The sequence below is a fragment of the Gigantopelta aegis genome, chromosome 8 (genome assembly GCF_016097555.1).
Source record: "Gigantopelta aegis isolate Gae_Host chromosome 8, Gae_host_genome, whole genome shotgun sequence".
NCBI classification, from domain to species: Eukaryota; Metazoa; Mollusca; class Gastropoda; order Neomphalida; family Peltospiridae; genus Gigantopelta; species Gigantopelta aegis.
Window position 1 is genome coordinate 57,913,411 of NC_054706.1, and position 20,464 is coordinate 57,933,874.

The window sequence follows — 20,464 nt, forward strand, 5'->3', positions numbered from 1 at the left end:
TCCTCAATGTCACTGTCACACGAGGTGCAGCATTTGCGAGGATCGTACTTACTATAAAGCTGTCCTCAATGTCACTGTCACACGAGGTGCAGCATTTGCGAGGATCGTACTTACTGAAAAGATGTCCTCCATGTCCGTGTCGTACAAGGTGTAGCATTTCCGAGGAGACTACTTATCGTAAAGCTGTCCACAATGTCAGTGTCATACGAAGTGCAGCATTTGCGAGTACGATAGTTACCGTACAACTATCCTCAATGTCACCGTCACACGAGGTGCATTTGCGAGGGTCGTACTTATTATAAAGCTGTCCTCAATGTCACTGACATACGAGGGGCAGGATTTGTGAATATGGTAGTTATCGTAAAGGTATCCTCAATGTCACTGCCACATGAGGTGCAGCATTTGCGAGGATCGTACTTACCGTAAAGCTGTTCTCAATGTAACGGTCATACGAGATGTAACATTTGCGAGAATCGTACTTACCGTAAAGTTGTCCTCAATGTCACTGTCATACAAGGTGCAGCATTTGCGAGTATGGTAGTTACCGTAAAGCTGTCCTCAATGTCATTGTCATACACGGTGCAGCATTTGCGAGTATGGTAGTTACCGTAAAGCTATCCTCAATGTCACTCATACATGGTGCAGCAGTTTTGAGTCTGGTAGTTACCGTAAAGCTATATTCAATGTCACTGTCATACAATATACAGCATTTGCTAGGAGGATACTTACCGTAAAACTGTTCCCAATGTCTGTCATACGAGATGTATCATTTGCGATGATGGTACTTACCGTGAAGCTGTCATCAATGTCACTGCCAAACGAGGTGCAGCATTTGCGAGGATCGTACTTACCGTAAAGCTGTCCTCAATGTCACTGTCACACGAGGTGCATCATTTGCGAGGATCGTACTTACCGTAAAGCTGTCCTCAATGTCACTGCCACACGAGGTGGAGCATTTGCGAGGATCGTACCTACCGTAAAGCTGTCCTCAATGTCACTGCCGCACGAGGTGCAGCATTTGCGAGTATCGTACTTAATGTAAAGCTGTCCTCAATGTCATTGCAGCACGAGGTGCAGCATTTGCGAGTATCGTACTTACCGTGAAACTATCCTAAATGTCACTGCCGCACGAGGTGCAGCATTTGTGAGTATCGTACTTACCGTAAAGCTATCCTCAATGTCAGTGTCAAATGACGTGTAGCATTTGCGACTATCGTACTTACCGTAAAGCTTTCCTCAATGTCACTGCCGCACGAGGTGCAGCATTTGCGAGTATCGTACTTAATGTAAAGCTGTCCTAAATGTCACTGCCGCACGAGGTGCAGCATTTGCGAGTATAGTACTTACCGTAAAGCTATCCTCAATGTCAGTGTCATATGACGTGTAGCATTTGCAAGTATCGTACTTACCGTAAAGCTGTCCTCAGTGTCACTGCCGCACGAGGTGCAGCATTTGCTAGTATCATACTTAATGTAAGGCTGTCCTAAATATCACTGCCGCACGAGGTGCAGCATTTGCGAGTATCGTACTTACCGTAAAGCTGTCCTCAATGTCAGTGTCATATGACGTGTAGCATTTGCGAGGACAGTCAGGTGTGTAGAACTCGGGATCCTGATCATCAGCGTCAAGAATCGTGATCTTGATCCATGTGTGGTTCATACGAGAACCACTGTCCTAAAAACATGGCATCAAAATCAATGAATGAGTGGATTGATTAAGTAACATATTGAAGTCAATTCTATTATCTAAACTGGTGGAATAGTTAGAGTAAAAAAAACTCCCACGCAATCGATTATGGATTTTTATAATCGACCATCACATTGGTAGAGCAAAACCGATCAATCAGTGGAATATTTGTGTACATACTAAAATGAAGTGTCGCACATTGTCTGTACGTTCTCCTTTAATTAAGGTCTCACTACACAGATGTTATCTGCCATTGAAACCCATGTCAAATTGCCAAATTTCATATTTTTTCCCACAATATAACGGGTTCTCGTTGGCACTAACAACATGCACCATTGCGAACATACATTATATACGCATTTATTTTCATTCCAAAATTGAGAACATTTCCGTCTCAGTTTTTTGCTATATGACCGTATCTGGCTGTAGTACCCGTCTGAACCACCTGTTCAGGAACCTATTCGCACCTGCCACCTCTTCTGCTATACAACAATGTCTCAAAACGTCAGTACACAATATTACAAAATAGCATGGGCAAAATCCAGCCAGAAGAAATACCCTTAAAAATACAAATTGTTTTAATTCTTCCGCAATTACTAGAAGTGAATATGTGAACCACAACATATGTCACAATTACGGACTATAGTGGACCGTGATGAATGAACTCTCACCCGGAAGTGAACTGTGTAGTGAGACCTAAATTTTGTTTTGTTTAACGACACCACTAGAACACATTAATTAATTAATCATGGACTATTGGGTGTCAAACATTTGGTAATTCTGACATGTAGTCTTTACAGCACACCCATCACACTTTTTCCATTAGCATCAAGGTTTTTTGGGCGTTTTTGCAGTGATGTTCAGGACTATGATCAAGTATAATGAAATAAGTGATTAGTTAGGTTCTACCGATTTGCTGATCGATTGTAAAACTCAATAATTGTGTGGTAAATCTTAAATGTAATTGTTCCTCCAGTTTAGATGAGGAATATTGATGTAAATATATTGGGGTTCGTGGTTGTCTTTATGGGCACATAAACAAAAACAGGTACTAATTATTAAAGGTAACACATTGTGTAATCGACTGTTGATCGGTTTGTGCAAACTGATTATAACTAATGATCGGTGAAGAAATTCCAACCGATTCTCAACAGTAATAGTTTATATGTATTTCCCCAGAGAGAGGATAGCAAAGTTATAACTGTATATGAACCAAATGTATTTAAAATATAAACGTTTATTTTAGACAGAATTTCACAGAGGATCAAGTGATTTTTGTTGTTGTTGCTGTTGTTGTTTGTTTGTTTGTTTGTTTCGGGTTTTTTTTAAAGTACTTACCACCACCGTGACGTTTACAAAGTAGTAGTTGAAGCCCGGTGCCATCATCTCAAAATCCAGACTTCTCTGTATCCGTATCACGCCGTTCTGTGTCCTGGGCATGTAGAACATCCCTCGTCCGTCCAACTGGCAAACCACAAACATATCCCATTAAGCCTTTACTAACACCAGAGGTGGATGCAAGGAGGGTGTGTGTGTGTGTGTGTGTGCAAGGGATCCGTCCTCCCTAAAGACATTCATAAGCCCATTTTTCTTCTTTTATTTATGTATTTGGCTAAACTTTTCATTTGGGATGCTCTTTTGGACAAATTGGTTCGTATACCCTTTTCCGATTACGTAACACACACCCCCCCCCCCCCCCCCCCCCCCCCCCCCCCCCCCCCCAAACCCCCCCACCCCCCCCCCCCCCCCCCCCCCCCACCCCCCCCCCCCCCCCCCCCCCCCCCCCCCCCCCCCCCCCCCCCCCCCCCCCCCCACCCCCCCCCCCCCCCCCCACCCCCCCCCCCCCCCCCCCCCCCCCCCCCCCCCGAGGGACTTGAGCTCCCCCACCCCCCCCCCCCCCCCCCACCACCCCCCCCCCCCCCCCCCCCCCCCCCCGCCACCCCCCCCCCCCCCACCCCCCCCCCCCCTTCCCACCCCCCCCCCCCCCCCCCCCCCTCCCCCCCCCCCCCTCCCCCCCCCCACCCCCCCCCCCCCCGCCCCCAACACACCCCCCCCCCCCCACCCCCCCCCCCGCAAAATTAACATGCCCGAAAACGTTAATTATTGATATTACAATAAGGAAATGATCTTTTTGCGTCTACGAGCGGACTCTGAGCATCAAAGCGTCAGTGTGGCCCCTAATTCCTTCCATTCGAGCAGCAATCATTCATTTCACTCCTACCAGGGGGACACACCCAGGCACAGTAAGAGTCAGTCGCCAATACAGCACAAAATTTGAAGTTTTGACATAAAATTCAGTATACGTAAAAATTCGGTGATATTCTTGTTTTTGCACAGTTCTTACCTGTATATTACACTGATGTTTTTTGGTTTAAACCTTGAATGGGTAGATTTGATGTGATAATCACGTTATTTATCGTTGCATTACCATATTTGGCCACCAAATAGCCGATGTATTTCTCGTGATGGGGGGGCGTTAAACATTCAGTCATTCAGGTCAATCATTCATTTCATTCATTCATGTAAGCTGCAGTCAGTGGTAGAGTTGTAAGAGAAATGAAACAGACATAATTGACTCAAAACAGTTTTGGAAAAGACATAAATAGAAGTAGGTCTAATTTATTCTTGTATCTGTAGGACTGCCCCAAACATATAGTATTGTAAGGAAATGCAAAAGTAGAGTATTGAAAGTGTAGGCGTGTTGACAATAAGGGTAGCATAGTAGTGGGGTCTGGGGGTTTTGTGTGGGGTGGTGTTTGTTTGGCTCTGTTGTGGATCCTGTGTCTGTGTCTTGTGTGTCTGTGTCGGTGTCTGTGTTTGTGTGCTGTTGTGGTTTTGTCACTAGGCTGTTTATGATGGCATTCAATTACCTGGAATCAGTTATTCTATATATTTGTAATAAGTATTTCCGTATCTTGAAACGAGTGCAGGATAGTATAAGGAACTAACCGTGACCTATAATAAGTATTACCTTAGGCGTTGTTATAAGTGAACAAGGCGAAATTGCGTGTATGATTTCGGTATGCTAAACATTAACATCCCTGTGGTTCGATAGGCGTGGTCTCTTCTCTCGCAGTTTTTATGAGCGATGTGTTTGCTGGATCGTCCTGCAAAACGATATAATTAAGTAAAGTCCATCGTTTGAGTTTTTTTATAGTATTGATTTAAGACTAGCGAACTGTGAACGAACACAAGGACATGTACAAATGGACCAGCTAAAATAACTAATTATGTTTTCATTGTGGAATGCCCGGAAACCAAACATAAATAAACATACTCTCGCTCGTATATCTATAGTATAGAGTCTCTATCTCTCTCGAATATATATTCTCTCTATGTTTTTCTTTTTTTTTTCCGCTATCTAGTCTCTCTCTCTAGCTATATGGTTGTCTCTCCCACAATCTTTTTCATTTTCCCTACCTCCTGTTCGTCGCCGGTCATTCTTTCCTCCCCCTCTCTCTGTCTGTCTGTCTCTATCTCTTTCTCTTACTGTATGTCTCCTCCCACTCTTGTTCGCTTAGCCCTCTATCTCGCTTCGCTCTCTCTCTATACTGATCTATCTCTCTCTCTCTCTCTCTCTATCTCTCTCTCTATCTCTCTCTAGTCCTCTCTCATATGGTTGTCTCTCAACTCTTTGTCTCTTTCCCTATATCATCTGTTCGTCGCCCGTCATTCTTTCCCTCCCCTCTCTCTCTGTCTGTCGGTCTCTATCTCTTTCTCCTCTGTCTGTATGTCTCTCTCTCTCTCTCGCTCCCTCTCTCTCTCTCTCTCCTCTCTTCTCATCTCTCTCTTCTCTCTCTCTCTCTCTCTCTCTCTATGGTTGTCTCTCCCACTCTTTTTCATTTTCCCTCCCTCCTGTTCGTCGCCGTCATTCTTTCCCTCCCCCTCTCTCTGTCTGTCGGTCTCTATCTCTTTCTCTCTCTGTATGTCTCTCCCACTCTTGTTCGCTCCCTCCCTCTCTCTCTCTCTCTCTCTCCCTCGCTCCCTCTCTCTCTATCTCTCTCTAAACTACTCCTCTCCTCACTCCCTCTCTCTTCGATCTCTCTCTCTCACTCCCTCCCTCGCTCTCTCTACTCTCTCTCTCTCTCTCTCTCTCTCTCTCTCTCTCTCTCTCTCTCTCGTCTCTGATACTCGGTCGACTCTTATTCTCTCTCTCTCCTGGTTGTCTCTCCCACTCTTTTTCATTTTCCCTCCCTCCTGTTCGTCGCCGTCATTCTTTCCCTCCCCCTCTCTCTGTCTGTCGGTCTCTATCTCTTTCTCTCTCTGTATGTCTCTCCCACTCTTGTTCGCTCCCTCTCTCTCTCTCTCTCTCTCCCTCCTCTCTCTCTGTCTGTCGTCTGTATGTCTTTCTGTCTCTGTAGTCTCTCTCTCTCTCTCTCCTCACTCTCTCTCTCTCTCTCTACCTTCTCTCTCTCTCTCTCTCCACCTCCCTCCCTCCCTCCCTCCCTCTCTCTCTCTCTCTCTCTCTCTCTCCCTCTCTCCCCTCGCTCTCTCTCTCTCTCTCTCTCTCTCTCTCTCTCTCTCTCTCTCTCTCTCTCTCTCTCTCTCTCTCTCTCTCTCTCTCTCTCTCTCTCAAACTGAAGCACCTTATAACTCATATCAAGTTAACCAATAGAGACAAATTGTAAAGTTTTTGTGAACAAATAATTTGACACACTTTCCCAAAATATCTAAAACATAAACATTCAAATATCTGGTTATTTGGTAAACCAATCAACCGTTTTGCTAATAACATACTGTACCTCACTAACGTTGAGGGAATAAGGTGCGTTCACAAATGCTGGTGTAAATTCATTGACTTCCCGTATTACGATGACTCCTTCAAGAGTTGTTTTCTAAATAAAAACAGTAAGGCATTGGAAATCTATATCTTATCAAAGGAGTCTCAAATAATGAGACTTCAAAAGTTTTATGACTAAAAGATAAACAATTTTGAAAATTAAACAAAAAGTATGAGATGCTATTTAAATATTTCATGCGCAATAAACGTTATTTTGTTTAGACAGTTCTCTTACAATTTAAGAACATTTACGAATTCAATTAATTCCACATCTCGAGAAAATATTCTTCTTTTTGTTCAATATATTATTCAGAGGATAATGATTTGATCTTAATGATATTAAACTGTCGATTTACATTTTTGAAAATTTTCAGATATATTTTTAAAATCTATGAAGGTGACAGAAATAAAATTTATATGCTAGTATTAAGAATTTACTACTTTATTAACATTTAAAATATGAAGCAAGTGCAATGTTATTTGTTAATATGGCAAGACAAAATGAAGTGGATGGGTGGGGTTATTGCAATATTAAATAACGTATAAGTATGTCTGAGTAATGTACAGCTTGGGAATCCGTCATTACCGCTTACGGTTATATTATTATTATTATTATTATTATTATTATTATTATTATTATTATTATTATTATTATTTATCATTATTATTATTTAAATTTTGTTTTGGTGTGTATGGTTTATTTTTATTTCTTGGAGGGTTGAGGGTGTGGCTTTAAAAACCAAAAAACCCAACAACAAACGAACAAACAAACATACAAAATAACAAAAAAAATACACATTAAAGGGACAATCCCGAGTTTGCTGCAATTTGTATGTTATCGACTAACAAAGTCTTTTTAACGATTGTAATTATATATCAAATATATTTTTCTGCATAAAATATTAGTGGCCGTATATTAAACGTGTTTCTGATCGTTCTAATATTTGTACTAGGTTAAATTTCATTTTATTTCCTGAAATATGTTTTTCGCACGTACGGAATTACTTGATGACAAAATCCAGTTTGGTTTTTTACAAATATTAAGACGACCAGAAACACATTGAATATACAGACATTGATATTCTAAACAAGAAATATATGTAATATGTAAGTTTAATCGTAGAAATATTTTATTAGTCGGAAACATCTTACAATGCAACAAACTCAGGAATGTCCCTTTAAAAATATTAATACCTGTAAATATATAATATACTAAATAAGGATAAAAACATTTCATTACTGTTTAAATGTATTATAAAACAAGTATACAAACCGAGGATTGTTCGTCGATGCACTGCATGTGAATAGTCATCAAACCAGAAACCGAACCCTATAGATATGAACAAAATATATATTAATTAGTATTGTTTTCTTAAAATGACTTTTGCTGTATTATACATATTTCTTTTCTTGACTAAAAGAAAATAACTAAATATATTCATTTAACTATATAACTGCTTTATCTTTACAAGGAACGCTAACTAGAAGTGACCACGTCATGTCTACGACGATCATAACATTCACAAGTTACGACAATAACATATCGTATGAATAGGTCTTGCTGGTCAAGTAAAGATCAATCGCGATACATCTGATTATGTGTTATGTAGAAGCGGCCTCGGTGGTGTAATGATTAAGCTGAAGGTTCTTATAGCTGGTAGGTACTGGGTTCGTATACCGCTACCGACTCACATAGAGCGAGTTTAACAATTCAGTGGAGAGGTAGGCCACTAAACCGACTCCTCTCACACCGACTCTTTACACCATATATATAAATACTACCACCCTACACCCTTAAAGTGAATTAAACAAAAAAAACATTGGGGGTGAAGCCGCTCATTTCAGAGATCACGGGTAGCGTTTATGACTACCCTAGTTCCGCACAAACTACAGGTAGCCCATTCATGTTTCAAGCACAAGGTTACTTGACACTGTGGTATTAATTGAACTAAAATTGCATACATTTTTATTTTTTTTTTTTTTGCACACTCACATTTATCACCAATGACAGGACTTGTGGTATTAACTGCTCTATCAAAGATGGGTGCACCCTTAACTCTGACCCATCCGGAAGTTATTTGGTTTAGTACTACTTATAAGGATAATTAACCCAATGATCCCACTGATGGGGATCGACGGGCATCAGACGAGCTCCTCTCACCCGTCCCACCACGGCGATGCAATCATAACTCAGTTTAGTACCCATATGGTTCAATATAACTGAATGAATAAAACCACACGAAGCACACGTGCAATAACAAGTGTAATGACATAATTTTGGGAAGCGACGTCATCATATGACGTTGCTCCACCCAATCCCAGCTCTCACTACATGTGAATAAATGACACTTCGTCATCTCGTTCCAGTTGTGGATGAATCATTCTCAGACGGCCCTTGTTATTCATTAAAAAAAATATGGATAATAAAATCTAGTATTACAATCGCGTGTGTATCGTACTGAGTTTACAAAACTCGTGCCAGGACTCATGTTGTACCCTTGCTCTCGCTCGGCCAATACAAGAATCTTGACACTCGTTTTGTAAAATCAGTACGACACACAAGCTGGTATAACAATCCCTGTAGCTCACATGCTTGTCCCGTATGTCTTCCAGGTCGAGGGTGATGTTCACTTCCATGACGTACTGGCCGTCGGTGGTGTTGCGATACCAGATCAGATAGTCCATCATGTATGACGGCTCCACCGACATCAGGGTATAGGTCACGTTCTCTGTGACGTTCAGTCGGAATATCGCGGTACCTGACGAAACAGCAATTGTAAGCATTTATACACTGATGGGAAGAAATAAGGGAACATATGAAATTGTAGAACAACATTTATTTACTGCTAGAGTAGTGTCTTTCTTTTCAATAAAAACAGTTTTAATATTGAACTGGATGTCAATATCGTTGAATTGACTGCTATTACAATAGTCGACGTATTCCACTGTGGATTGTGGGTTTTGATTGAATGTCAATATTGATGAATTGACTGACATTAACATGGTCGACGTCTCACAATATGGATTGAGGATTTTGATTGAATGTCAGTATTGATGAACTGACTGACATTAGCATGGTCGACGTCTCACAATATGGATTGAGGATTTTGATTGAATGCCAGTATTGATGAACTGACTGACATTAGCATGGTCGACGTCTCATAATATGGATTGAGGATTTTGATTGAATGTCAGTATTGATGAACTGACTGACATTAACATGGTTGACGTCTCACAATATGGATTGAGGATTTTGATTGAATGTCAGTATTGATGAACTGACTGACATTAACATGGTCGACGTCTCACAATATGGATTGAGGATTTTGATTGAATGTCAGTATTGATGAATTGACTGACATTAACATGGTCGACGTCTCACAATATGGATTGAGGATTTTGATTGAATGTCAGTATTGGTGAATTGACCGACATTAACATGATCTACGTATCACACTATGGATTGAGGATTTTGACTGAATGTCAGTATTGATGAATTGACTGACATTGACATGGTTAACGTATTCCGCTATGGACTGAGGATTTTGATTGAATGTCAGTATTATAAATTGAATGACATTAACATGGTCGATGTCTCACACTGTAGATTGATGATTTTGATTGAATGTCAGTATTATAAATTGAATGACATTAACATGGTCGACGTCTGACACTATGGATTGAGGATTTTTAGAGAATGTCAGTGCTGTTGAATTGACTGACATTAACATCGATTGAGGTGTCGCTATTGCTGTTAGTATTTAGTTATTTCCATCAGTGTACTTTATGAAAATATGTTATTAGCATAGTATATTATAAGTCCCCTTCTACGTGTCTATCCATCCATCCGTCCGTCCGTCCGCCATTAGCCCATTCATCCACACATAATCATGCCACCTCTCCACGGACTACCAAATTTCATTTCATTTAATTTCAACTTGTTTCCGTGCTTGTATCCAATTAAGGTTCAAACACGTTGTCCTGGGCACACACCTCAGCTATCTGCGCTGTCTGTCCAGGACAGTGGGCTAGTCTAGTTGTCAGTTTGTAAGTGGTTAGTGATAGAGAAGATGTTGTAGTGGCCTTAAGAACTCACTCTGGGTTGGAGCTGGGTACCGGGCTGCGAACCCTGTACCTACCAGTCTGTAGTCCGATGGCTTAACCACTACGCCATCGAGGCCGGTGGGTCTACCAAATCCTGAACTCGTCGTTTAAGGGGAGACATCACTCCCGCTCTCCATCACTCCCCTGGGACAAGTTTGAGGAGAGTCCTGTTCAACTCCCATTAGCATGTTGATTTATATGGTATCAATATGGTAATATTTTAATTGATTCCCTAACATCTAAGTTAGGGATGTAAATTAATCATTCCACTTATTTATTTATTTTCGCGGTCTAACCATGCGGACTGCTTATGCGCCCTCCCTCAATTTCCGTGAGTTTCGGTCGAGAATATTGTGAAATCCAGATCAGTTTGAGCTAACACACTGAAGTGACTGCGTCAGAGTGAAACAACAAGGAAAACGATTTGACTTAATACAGTTGTTTTCTCTATTTGAAAAATAAACTACACAATCGGGATCAGTAACATTAATAACACCTGGATAAAAAAGAAACAAACATTAAATCAATGCACTAATCTGGTTGTTCTAATACCCCATCTGCAGACCGTTCATAGTGTATAGGGTTCGCTAGATATATAACATTATTAAAGCTATGTCTCAAGTATTCAGAGGCTGTTTCCAAAGTAAGCGTGTTTGAACCCTCGGACTATAAGCACGTCAATACCTACCAAACAATCAAACAAACAAACAAGTATTCAGGTGTCCGTAGACAACACAAAAGCTATGGATGTATGCTTCTAATTGTCTCTCCATCGGGATATATATATATATATATATATATATATATATATATATATATATATATATATATATATATCTTATCTGCCCCCCCCCCCCACGTTCTCTCTCTCTCTCTCTCTCTTTCTCTCTCTCTCTCTCATGCTCTCTCCCTCGCTCTCTGTCTCTAGTTCTCTCTCTCTCTCTCTCTCTCTCTCTCTCTCTCTCTCTCTCTCTCTCTCTCTCTCTCTCTCTCTCTCTCTCTCTCTCTCTCTCTCTCTCTCTCTCTCTATCTCTATCTCTCTCTCTCTCTGTCTGTCTGTCATATTGGGGTGTAAAATCAAGTAAACGCTATCTCACCAGGTGGATCCGTCTCCAGTACGCTCGGACTGGTTGGTAATTTCCAACATCCATCTACAATGAGTAAAACGCAGGAATCAATATAAAATATGTCGTTCAATAGTTAAACAGAACAACAGATACCAAAAGACAAACGAACAGTTGAAACAAGAAATGACACACAGTGACAAACACACACACGCGCGCACACACACACTATCATACACACGTACGTATATTATATGCATGCACGCACGCACGCACGCACACACACACACACACACACACACACACACATACATACATACATACATACATGTCTGGATAGCTCAGAACGCATCCTGGTTAGTCAGCAATTTGCGGGTCGATTCGGTGCCATAGGTTCGAGTTATAGCAACGACATGGCACAATTTGTGAGACCAGAAAGGATTTAATTATCCCCTGCTACAGTGCGTTCATATCTATGAATGTAACAGTCAACCTCGACATACATATAATATATAGATATTCATACACCAATACATACTAGCCAGTGCCAGGTCTGCCCACTGTTTCATGCACGTAAGCGGGATCGACCGCGTAGATTGACCGCGTAGATTGTAGGCCCCGTGCATGTGGTTGAGTTAAAGAACATCTTTTTATGGATGCCTCGATAGCTAGAGTGCATCGTGGTTAGTCTTGCAATTTTCGGGCGTTTCGGTGCCATAGGTTCAAGTACCAGCAACGGCATGGGACAATTTGTGAGGCCAGAAAGGATTTAATTATCCCCTGCGCCAGTGCGTTAATACCTATGTATGTAATAGTAATATACATACATACATACATCCATGCATACATCCATACATACATATGTATACAAACATGTCAACATCAGCGTAACTACTATAATCAAAAGTCATATCTCTGCTACCACGAAGTATTGTCATGTGAGTTATCTATAGGTGGCCTGCCACTCCTAAGGACGATAAGTCATTTCTGACAGACACACTAGTACATACGTGTACATAGTTACTAGTACACATACATCCGCTTAAAAGGACATACCCTAGTTTTTAAACACTGCGACGTATTTTTCACTATTAAAGCCGTTTTTAATCATTTAAATTAGAAGTACTTACATTCCATTATTTAGAATATTCATTTTCGTACACCTGAAGTGGTTGTGGTCATCCAGGTTTTTGTAATAACCCAAAATGCATTTGTCATAATTCTAACAGCGCACGTCCGTCTGAGTTATCGAGGCAGATCTAGTATACTTTTAGACGATATATTCAGGTTTAAACATCACAAACTTCTTTCACAGCTTTTCTCCGTTATAACCTTATCCAAATGATTTGCAGGTGTGTGGACTAACTAAACTCACTGTCCATTTTTCAAAAGCTAAAACTAGGGTCTGCGCCTTTAAACTTAGTACAAACACACTTAATTACGTCATATGCACACAGACACACCAACATAAAACAAAATACAAGTAAGAATGTTTAACTATATAAGTATGCATAAGTTTGGGTATAATATCCGCCCGGTCCCCTCCATTATTATTTTTAGTTAGGGTTGAGGGTTAGGGTTAGGGTTAGGGTTGGGATTATGGCTGGGGTTAGGGCTAGGGTTGGAGTTAGGGTTGGAGTTAAGGTTAGGCTTAGGGTTAGGGGAAGGGGGGACCGGGTGGATATTTTTCCTAAGTTTGTAACTGACGACAATGACAAGCAATTTGTTTCTATCCAACACCCCTGAAAATAAATAAATAAAATTAATCTGACACTGTTTTCTTTACATAAAAATTCCTCAGACCTATCACCCATTAAATAATAGTTTAGCTACCCAGTGTCTTAAATAATCTATAAAACAAACATTCCATCACTTAATTTACGACAACCATAAGACATGGACACACCTTTTTTGTTGTTGTGAGTTGCCATGGCAACGTATTACACTCACCTGAAAGAGACAGTCCCACGGAACTCCAGAATACACAAAAAATACACACCACCCAGTTTCGATTCATATTCGCGATTTCCTGTAAATGTTTTTAGCAACAAATGCGTGGTGAACCATCATGATTGGCGAGAATAACACCTAGTCCATGTCGAGTCTTGCGCCTGTCACTGGAGACATGCCGTGTAGAGTGACCCTGGAAAGGTAAAATGTAGGCACGAATTACAAGGCGTAATAAATCACAACGACCCTGTGGAGTGCTCGTTCATGTTTGCCGGTCTCTTCAAGTGACGCTCTCGAGAATAACGTCCGGCGTACACTGCACGACGTAACATATCGTATACGACTAGCAACAGTGCCTGAATGACTAATTGTCTGGGTGACATCTAACTCACTGATTGGCTCACAGACTGACTGACTGATTAATTGACTGGTTGACTGACTTGTTAACTCACTGACTAAAAATCACTTTTGCAAATTGTCATTGAGAGGGTCAGTCTTACGGGTTAAAATTATTTAAATATTATGTCCATTACCACTACAGAAAACACTTTGCAACTTATTTTGTTTATATTTTCTCCATAATGCACTCGGTGCAGTTTATGAGAATACAATTCTTGTCTTGTCTTGTCTTGTCTTGACTGATCGACTGTCTCTCTAACTGCTTGACTGTCTAAGTGAGGGAATGTCTGCCTGACAAACTGACTGACTGACTTGACTGACTGACTGATAGAACCGTCAGCATGCTTCAACATTAGATGGAAATAATCACAAACATATTGAAATTAAAAATACGTTGTTATATACTGTTGATGAAAGTGCGTACACAATATGCATTGGACGTATGTGTGACAATACCATGCTACTTCTGGCATGTTCACAAAGACGAGCTCTCGCACTGGTACCATCGTCTTCCATCAAAAGAGAAATGTTTTATTTAACGACGCACTCAACACATTTTATTTACGGTTATATGGCGTCAGACATATGGTTAAGGACCACACAGATTTTGATAGGAAACCCGCTGTCTCCACTACATGGGCTACTCTTTCCGATTAGCAGCAAGGGATCTTTTATTTGCGCTTCCCACAGGCAGGATAGCACAAACCATGGCCTTTGTTGAACCAGTTATGGATCACTGGTCGGTGCAAGTGGTTTACACCTACCCATTGAGCCTTGCGGAGCACACACTCAGGGGTTGGAGTCGGTATCTGGATTAAAAATCCAATGCCTCGACTGGGATCCGAACCCAGTAGCTACCAGCCTGTAGATGAATGGCCTAACCACGACGCCACCGAGGCCGGTCGTCTTCCATCACGTCACACTCATCTAATGTTCGGTACAAAAACAGTCTACCGAGAGATGGCCTCCTGGACATGTCCCAGGTCAGTCAGTCACAAAGTCTACAGTTATGACGTTTTACACCTATCGATCACTGATGAGCCGTTAAACACGGATATTCCTTTCTTTTTCTTTGGAATTTGGCGTACAGTTTACCTGCTAATGGTTGTCCTGTTTTCTAGAACAGTTCAAACAACCTAACCGAAAGTGGTCGTCGTGTCTCGACAAGTGGAATATTTGCATATGTATTTCATATGAATTATGAGGACGGGACGTAGCCCAGTGGTAATGTGCTCGCCTGATGCGCGATCGGCTAAGGATCGATCCCCATCGGTGGGCCCATTGAGCTGTTTCTTATTCCATCAAGTTGCCCACAGTTGGTGTAACAAAGGCTATGGTATATACTGTCCTGTCTGTGGGATGCTGCATATAAACGGTTCCATACTACTAATAGAAAAGTGTAGTCCATTGCGTGGCGGCAGCGGGTTTTCTCTCTCAATATCTGTGTTGTCCTTAACCATATGTCCGACAACCTCACACCGAAATTACAATGTGTTGTGTGCGTCATTAAATAAAACATTTCTTTCATCATATGAATTGTAATTTATAATATAAACCCCAAGAGTAACTGATACACCATTACAATTTATATATTGTATATATGTATATATATATATATATATATGTATATGTATATGTATATGTATATATATATATGTGTATATATATATATATATATATATATATATATATATATATATATATATATATATATATATATATATGTGTGTGTGTGTGTGTGTGTTTACACACACACGCACACGCACACACACACGCACACACATACCAGAATATACTTTTCAAGTCATATCAAATATGTTTTCCAAATCGAAAACATGGGCGTGCACAAACATGTCATTAATACAGTGCATGGCAATATCAAATTGCGTTCAGTTGCTTAGAACCCGACTCCAACCAAATATCTGCAATTTGTATGTTGTGAATCAGCCATATCGTTTACCATTAATCTAAACTGTCTAATCTCTACCAACCGCAATAAGGTATGGTATGTGACCTTTAATGCCGGTTCCCTTTAATTAATCTTAATTAAAAGCAGTGACACAGTGAATTTAATCTTGATTAATCGAGGAAGTACATGTGTACGATAAGCCTGAACACATATATCTTATTATTTGATATATCTTACTGATATTAACGATATATTTTCTTGTGCTACGTTTCTTAAGTCACCCGGTCACTCGTTCTGTTTCCATAATGTTTTCACTTTATCAAATCTGGCACATGTTAGAGATAGCACTGATCCATTTACCCGGGTTTCTTTTTTTTTTTTTTTTTTTTTTTTTTTTTTTTTTTTTGCGAGTATGAAAACAAATTGTACGTCATAGTCTGAATAATATAATGCTGTTTGCTTCAATAACTCAGGCTTAATGTTACATATACCCGAAGCCAGCAATACGTTTCCCCATCAGTGAATGAAATTTCAAAATAATAGTTTAAAAAGCGATATGTCAAAAACGTGAAGGATTATGTAAACTACATATCATGCAATAAATTAAAAACCAATTAAGAAGAATTATAATAAAATACATGTTAAAATATGCAATGCAAATTAGAACTCCAACGTAAAAATATAAAGTGTATGCACGCCAGTAAGATTTAGTATTTAAACAATTATGGAATGATTGGATGGCATTTACATTTAAAACTTACACAATCATGTAATTACAAACGTGATGAAAAATTCGTTGTACATGGGAGGAGGGGGGGGGGGGGGGGCGTAGCAACACAAGTATTACAATCTCTTTAACACATCGGGGACGGGACATAGCTTAGTAGTAAAGCGGTCGCTTGATGCGCGATCGGTTTGGGATCGATCCCCGGCAATGGGCCCATTCGGCTATATCTCGCTCCAGACAGCACACCACCACTGGTATATGAAACGCCGTGGTATGTGGTATCCTGTCTGTGGGATGGTCATATAAAAGATCCCTTGCTACTAATGGAAAAATGTAGCGGGTTTGCTTTCTAAGACTATATGTCAGAATTACCAAATATTTTGCATCCAATAGCCGATGATTAATAAATAAATGTGCTCCAGTGGTGTCGTTAAACAAAACAAACTTTAAGACATCTGTTGATTACACTAAACAAAAATAAAATGTCACAGTTTACATGTTTCAACTGATAACCTTTCCGATATATAGACAGCGCTGTTGATTCAGTGGCCATGTCATGTACATGTAAATGCCTAGCGACTAACATTATCTTATCTTGTATTAACTTTTTAACCTCTGACCTGAACAGACCGTGGTTACGTACACACTACGATTATAATTATATCGTATATTATACCGCAGTAGAAGTATATCGTCGTGGAATGTATCGTAGTTCGATATTGGCATTTTGTGATTAAAATTAATTAAAGTGACTGTCCTGAGTTTGCAGTCATTGTAGGTAGTACTAAACAAAATAACCTCCGGCTGGTCAAAGTTCGAGGTGCACCGAACTTTTGATAGAGAAGTGAACACCACAAGTCCTGTGATTGGTAATATATTTGAGTGTGTAGTACCACTGTGTCAAGTAGCCTTGTGCTTGCAACATGTACGGGGTACCTGTAAAAAAAAGTACTCGAATAGACGCTACCCGTGATTTTAGAAATGAGTAGCTTGACCCCTATTTTTTTCTCATTCACTTTAAGTCTGAGGAGTTGTAGTATTTATATCCGCGGCGTGATACGCTGCAGGTTTTTAGCCACATATGTTACTATTGTCGTCTATAGGATTTGATTTGGTAGTATATACCCTATAAGATGTTTGCGATAACAGAGCCTTGATGGCGATTACTATTTCATACTAAATACATGTTCTTGTTGAGAATACTAGTGTCTGTATATCGAATGTGTTTGCGGTCGTATACTAATGTTTGTAGCACTCAGTTTAATTCGTGATACATAATTTTTTATACGTACGAAATTATTGGGAGGTAAAATCCGGTTTGGGCTAATACAAGCATTAAGACAACAACAAACGCCTTGTAAATACAAACACAGATATCTTAAATACGAAAATGTATTTAATTAGTATGTTACGTCATCGAAAAGGCTTTATTGGTCGGAAACGTTGTACAATGGTTGTCACCTCAGGACTGTCCCTTTAATAGCTCGTTAAAATATTTACACAATATTGATGTTATTATTATTCTAAAGAAACTGTCCTGAATTTGCTCCCATTGTAAGATGATTACGACTAACGGATCCTTTTTGATGACAAAAAATGACATATTAAAGATATTTTCCTGTTTAGGATACCTGTGTCTGTATAAACACGATATTTGTTGTCAACCTAATGCTTGTAGTAGCCCAAGCCGGAGTTCACCTTTCAGTAGTTTGGTAGGTATGAAAAACTAAATATATTACCAAGTAAAATGTATCATTAATTAGCACGTGGCCGCAAACACATTGGATATAGAGACACTGATATTCTAAACAAGAACATTTATTTAATATGCAATTTTAGTCGCTAAAAAGGCTCTGTTATTGCAAGGGGCGGGACTTAGCCCAGTGGTACAGCACTCGTTTGATGCGCTGTCGGTTTGAGATCGATCCCCGTCAGTGGGCCCATTGGGATATTTCTTGTTTCAGCCAGTGCACCACGACTGGTACATCAAAGGCCGTGGTATGTGCTATCATGTTTATTGGATGGTGCATATAAAAGATCCCTTGCTGCTAATCGAAAATAGTATCGAGAGCGACAGCGGGTTTTCTCTCTGAATATCTGTGTGATCCTTAACCATATGTCCCACGCCATACAACAGTAAATAAAATGTGTTAAGTGCGTCGTTAAATGAAACATTTCCTTCCTTCTAAACACGAATATGTATTTTATATGTACTTTTAGTCGCTAAAAAGGCTCTGTTAGTCGGAAACATCTTATAATGGCTGTAAACTCAGGATAGGTCCTTTAAAGTCGCAGATTCTTGCTTCAGCCTGTGAAAATGGACACTAAATTACCGGCCTCGGTGGTGTCGTGGTTAGGACGTCGAACATAAGACTGGTAGGTACTGGGTTCGCAGCCCGGTACCGGCTCCCACCCAGAACGAGTTTTAACGACTCAGTGGGTAGGTGTAAGACGACTACATCCTCTTCTCTCTCACTAACAACTAACCAACTGTCCTGGACAGACAGCCCAGATAGCTGAGGTGTGTACCCAGGACAGCGTGCTTGAACCTTAACTGTATATAAGCACGAAACTAAGTTGAAATGAAAAATGAAATGAGACTAAGTTTAATTAATCTACAAACCTTCAACACGTTTGGATGAAAATATTACAGAGTGAAACAAGAGTCTGTGATGGTGAAATGGTGAAATACCCTTTAACGCGACTCCATAACCGTTACTTCGCAGATGCTCGTGCGTTTAAAAAACACAAAAACATTTTGTGATATTAAAAACACTAGGATGACCAGAAACCTTTCGGATGTACGGAAATGAATAATCTGAACAACAAAATGTATGAAAAGTATGATTTCAGTTATCAAAAACGGCTTTATTAGTGAACAAATATGCCTTTGTGTTTAAAAACCAGGCTCTGTCACTTTAATAAAAGATGCAAAAAACACTGACACAAAAAAACATAAAACAGAAAAAAAGCTTGTAAGAACACACCCTATATGTTATTTGGTCGGCCCCAATATTGTAGTTTATGTAACCGATATTTGTGAAATCAATCACTTCATTTTTTTTCTACAGTTTTCAACAGTATCGTTGTTAGCACGCAAAACACTTGAGATTATGGGAAGGACAAACCGGATCGCATATAGTCACGTAATCCACACAGCCTCGAAGTGTTTACCCATTACGAGTGCACTCCGCCATGCATATGCAAAGACGAGAAAAAATCTACCGGTTACCATGACTCTGGAAATATGAGACATTAAAGACGCCATGCTGCTATCGTAACATGCTATTACAATTACAAGTACAGTTACATATTAAAGGGACATTCCTGAGTTTGCTGCATTGTACGATGTTTCCTACTAATAAAATATTTCTACGATTCAACTCACATATATACTTATATTTATTTTGTTGTTTAGAATACCAGTGTCTGTATATTCAACGTGTTTCTGGTCGTCTTAATATTTGTAAGAAGCTCAAACTGTAGTTTGTCTTCAAATAATTTCGTACGTACAAAAAAAACCCATATTTTAGGAAATAAAATGAAATTTAACCCAATACAAATATTAGAACGACCAGAAATACGTTTAACATACAGCCACTAACATGTTATACAGAAAAATATATGATATGTAATTAAAATCGTTAAAAAATCTCTGTTAGTCGATAGCATCTTTAAAATTGCAGCAAACTCGAGAATGTCCCTTTAAAGACGCCGTGTTGCCATTGTAAAATGCTACTAAAATTACAAGTACAGTTACATATTAAAGTTTGTTTTGTTTAACGACACCAACAGAGCACATTGATTTATTACTGGATGTCAAACATTTGATATTTTGACATGTA

The 20,464-nt window shown here is 39.8% G+C and overlaps 1 protein-coding gene across 1 annotated transcript in view; it reads right to left on the minus strand.

Annotated features, from left to right (window-relative positions):
- The window catches only part of LOC121379747 (cadherin-12-like), a 35,863-nt gene that overhangs the window by 8,141 nt on the left and 7,258 nt on the right, over window positions 1-20,464 (minus strand). The window contains exons 2-8 of the mRNA XM_041508396.1: window positions 13,585-13,777; window positions 11,668-11,721; window positions 9,056-9,225; window positions 7,740-7,796; window positions 6,429-6,521; window positions 3,025-3,150; window positions 1,534-1,674 (exon numbers count right to left, since the gene is read on the minus strand). Of these exons, the coding sequence (XP_041364330.1) occupies window positions 1,534-1,674; window positions 3,025-3,150; window positions 6,429-6,521; window positions 7,740-7,796; window positions 9,056-9,225; window positions 11,668-11,721; window positions 13,585-13,651 (708 nt within the window). The 5' untranslated portion in view covers window positions 13,652-13,777. The remainder of the gene's footprint in view (window positions 1-1,533; window positions 1,675-3,024; window positions 3,151-6,428; window positions 6,522-7,739; window positions 7,797-9,055; window positions 9,226-11,667; window positions 11,722-13,584; window positions 13,778-20,464) is intronic.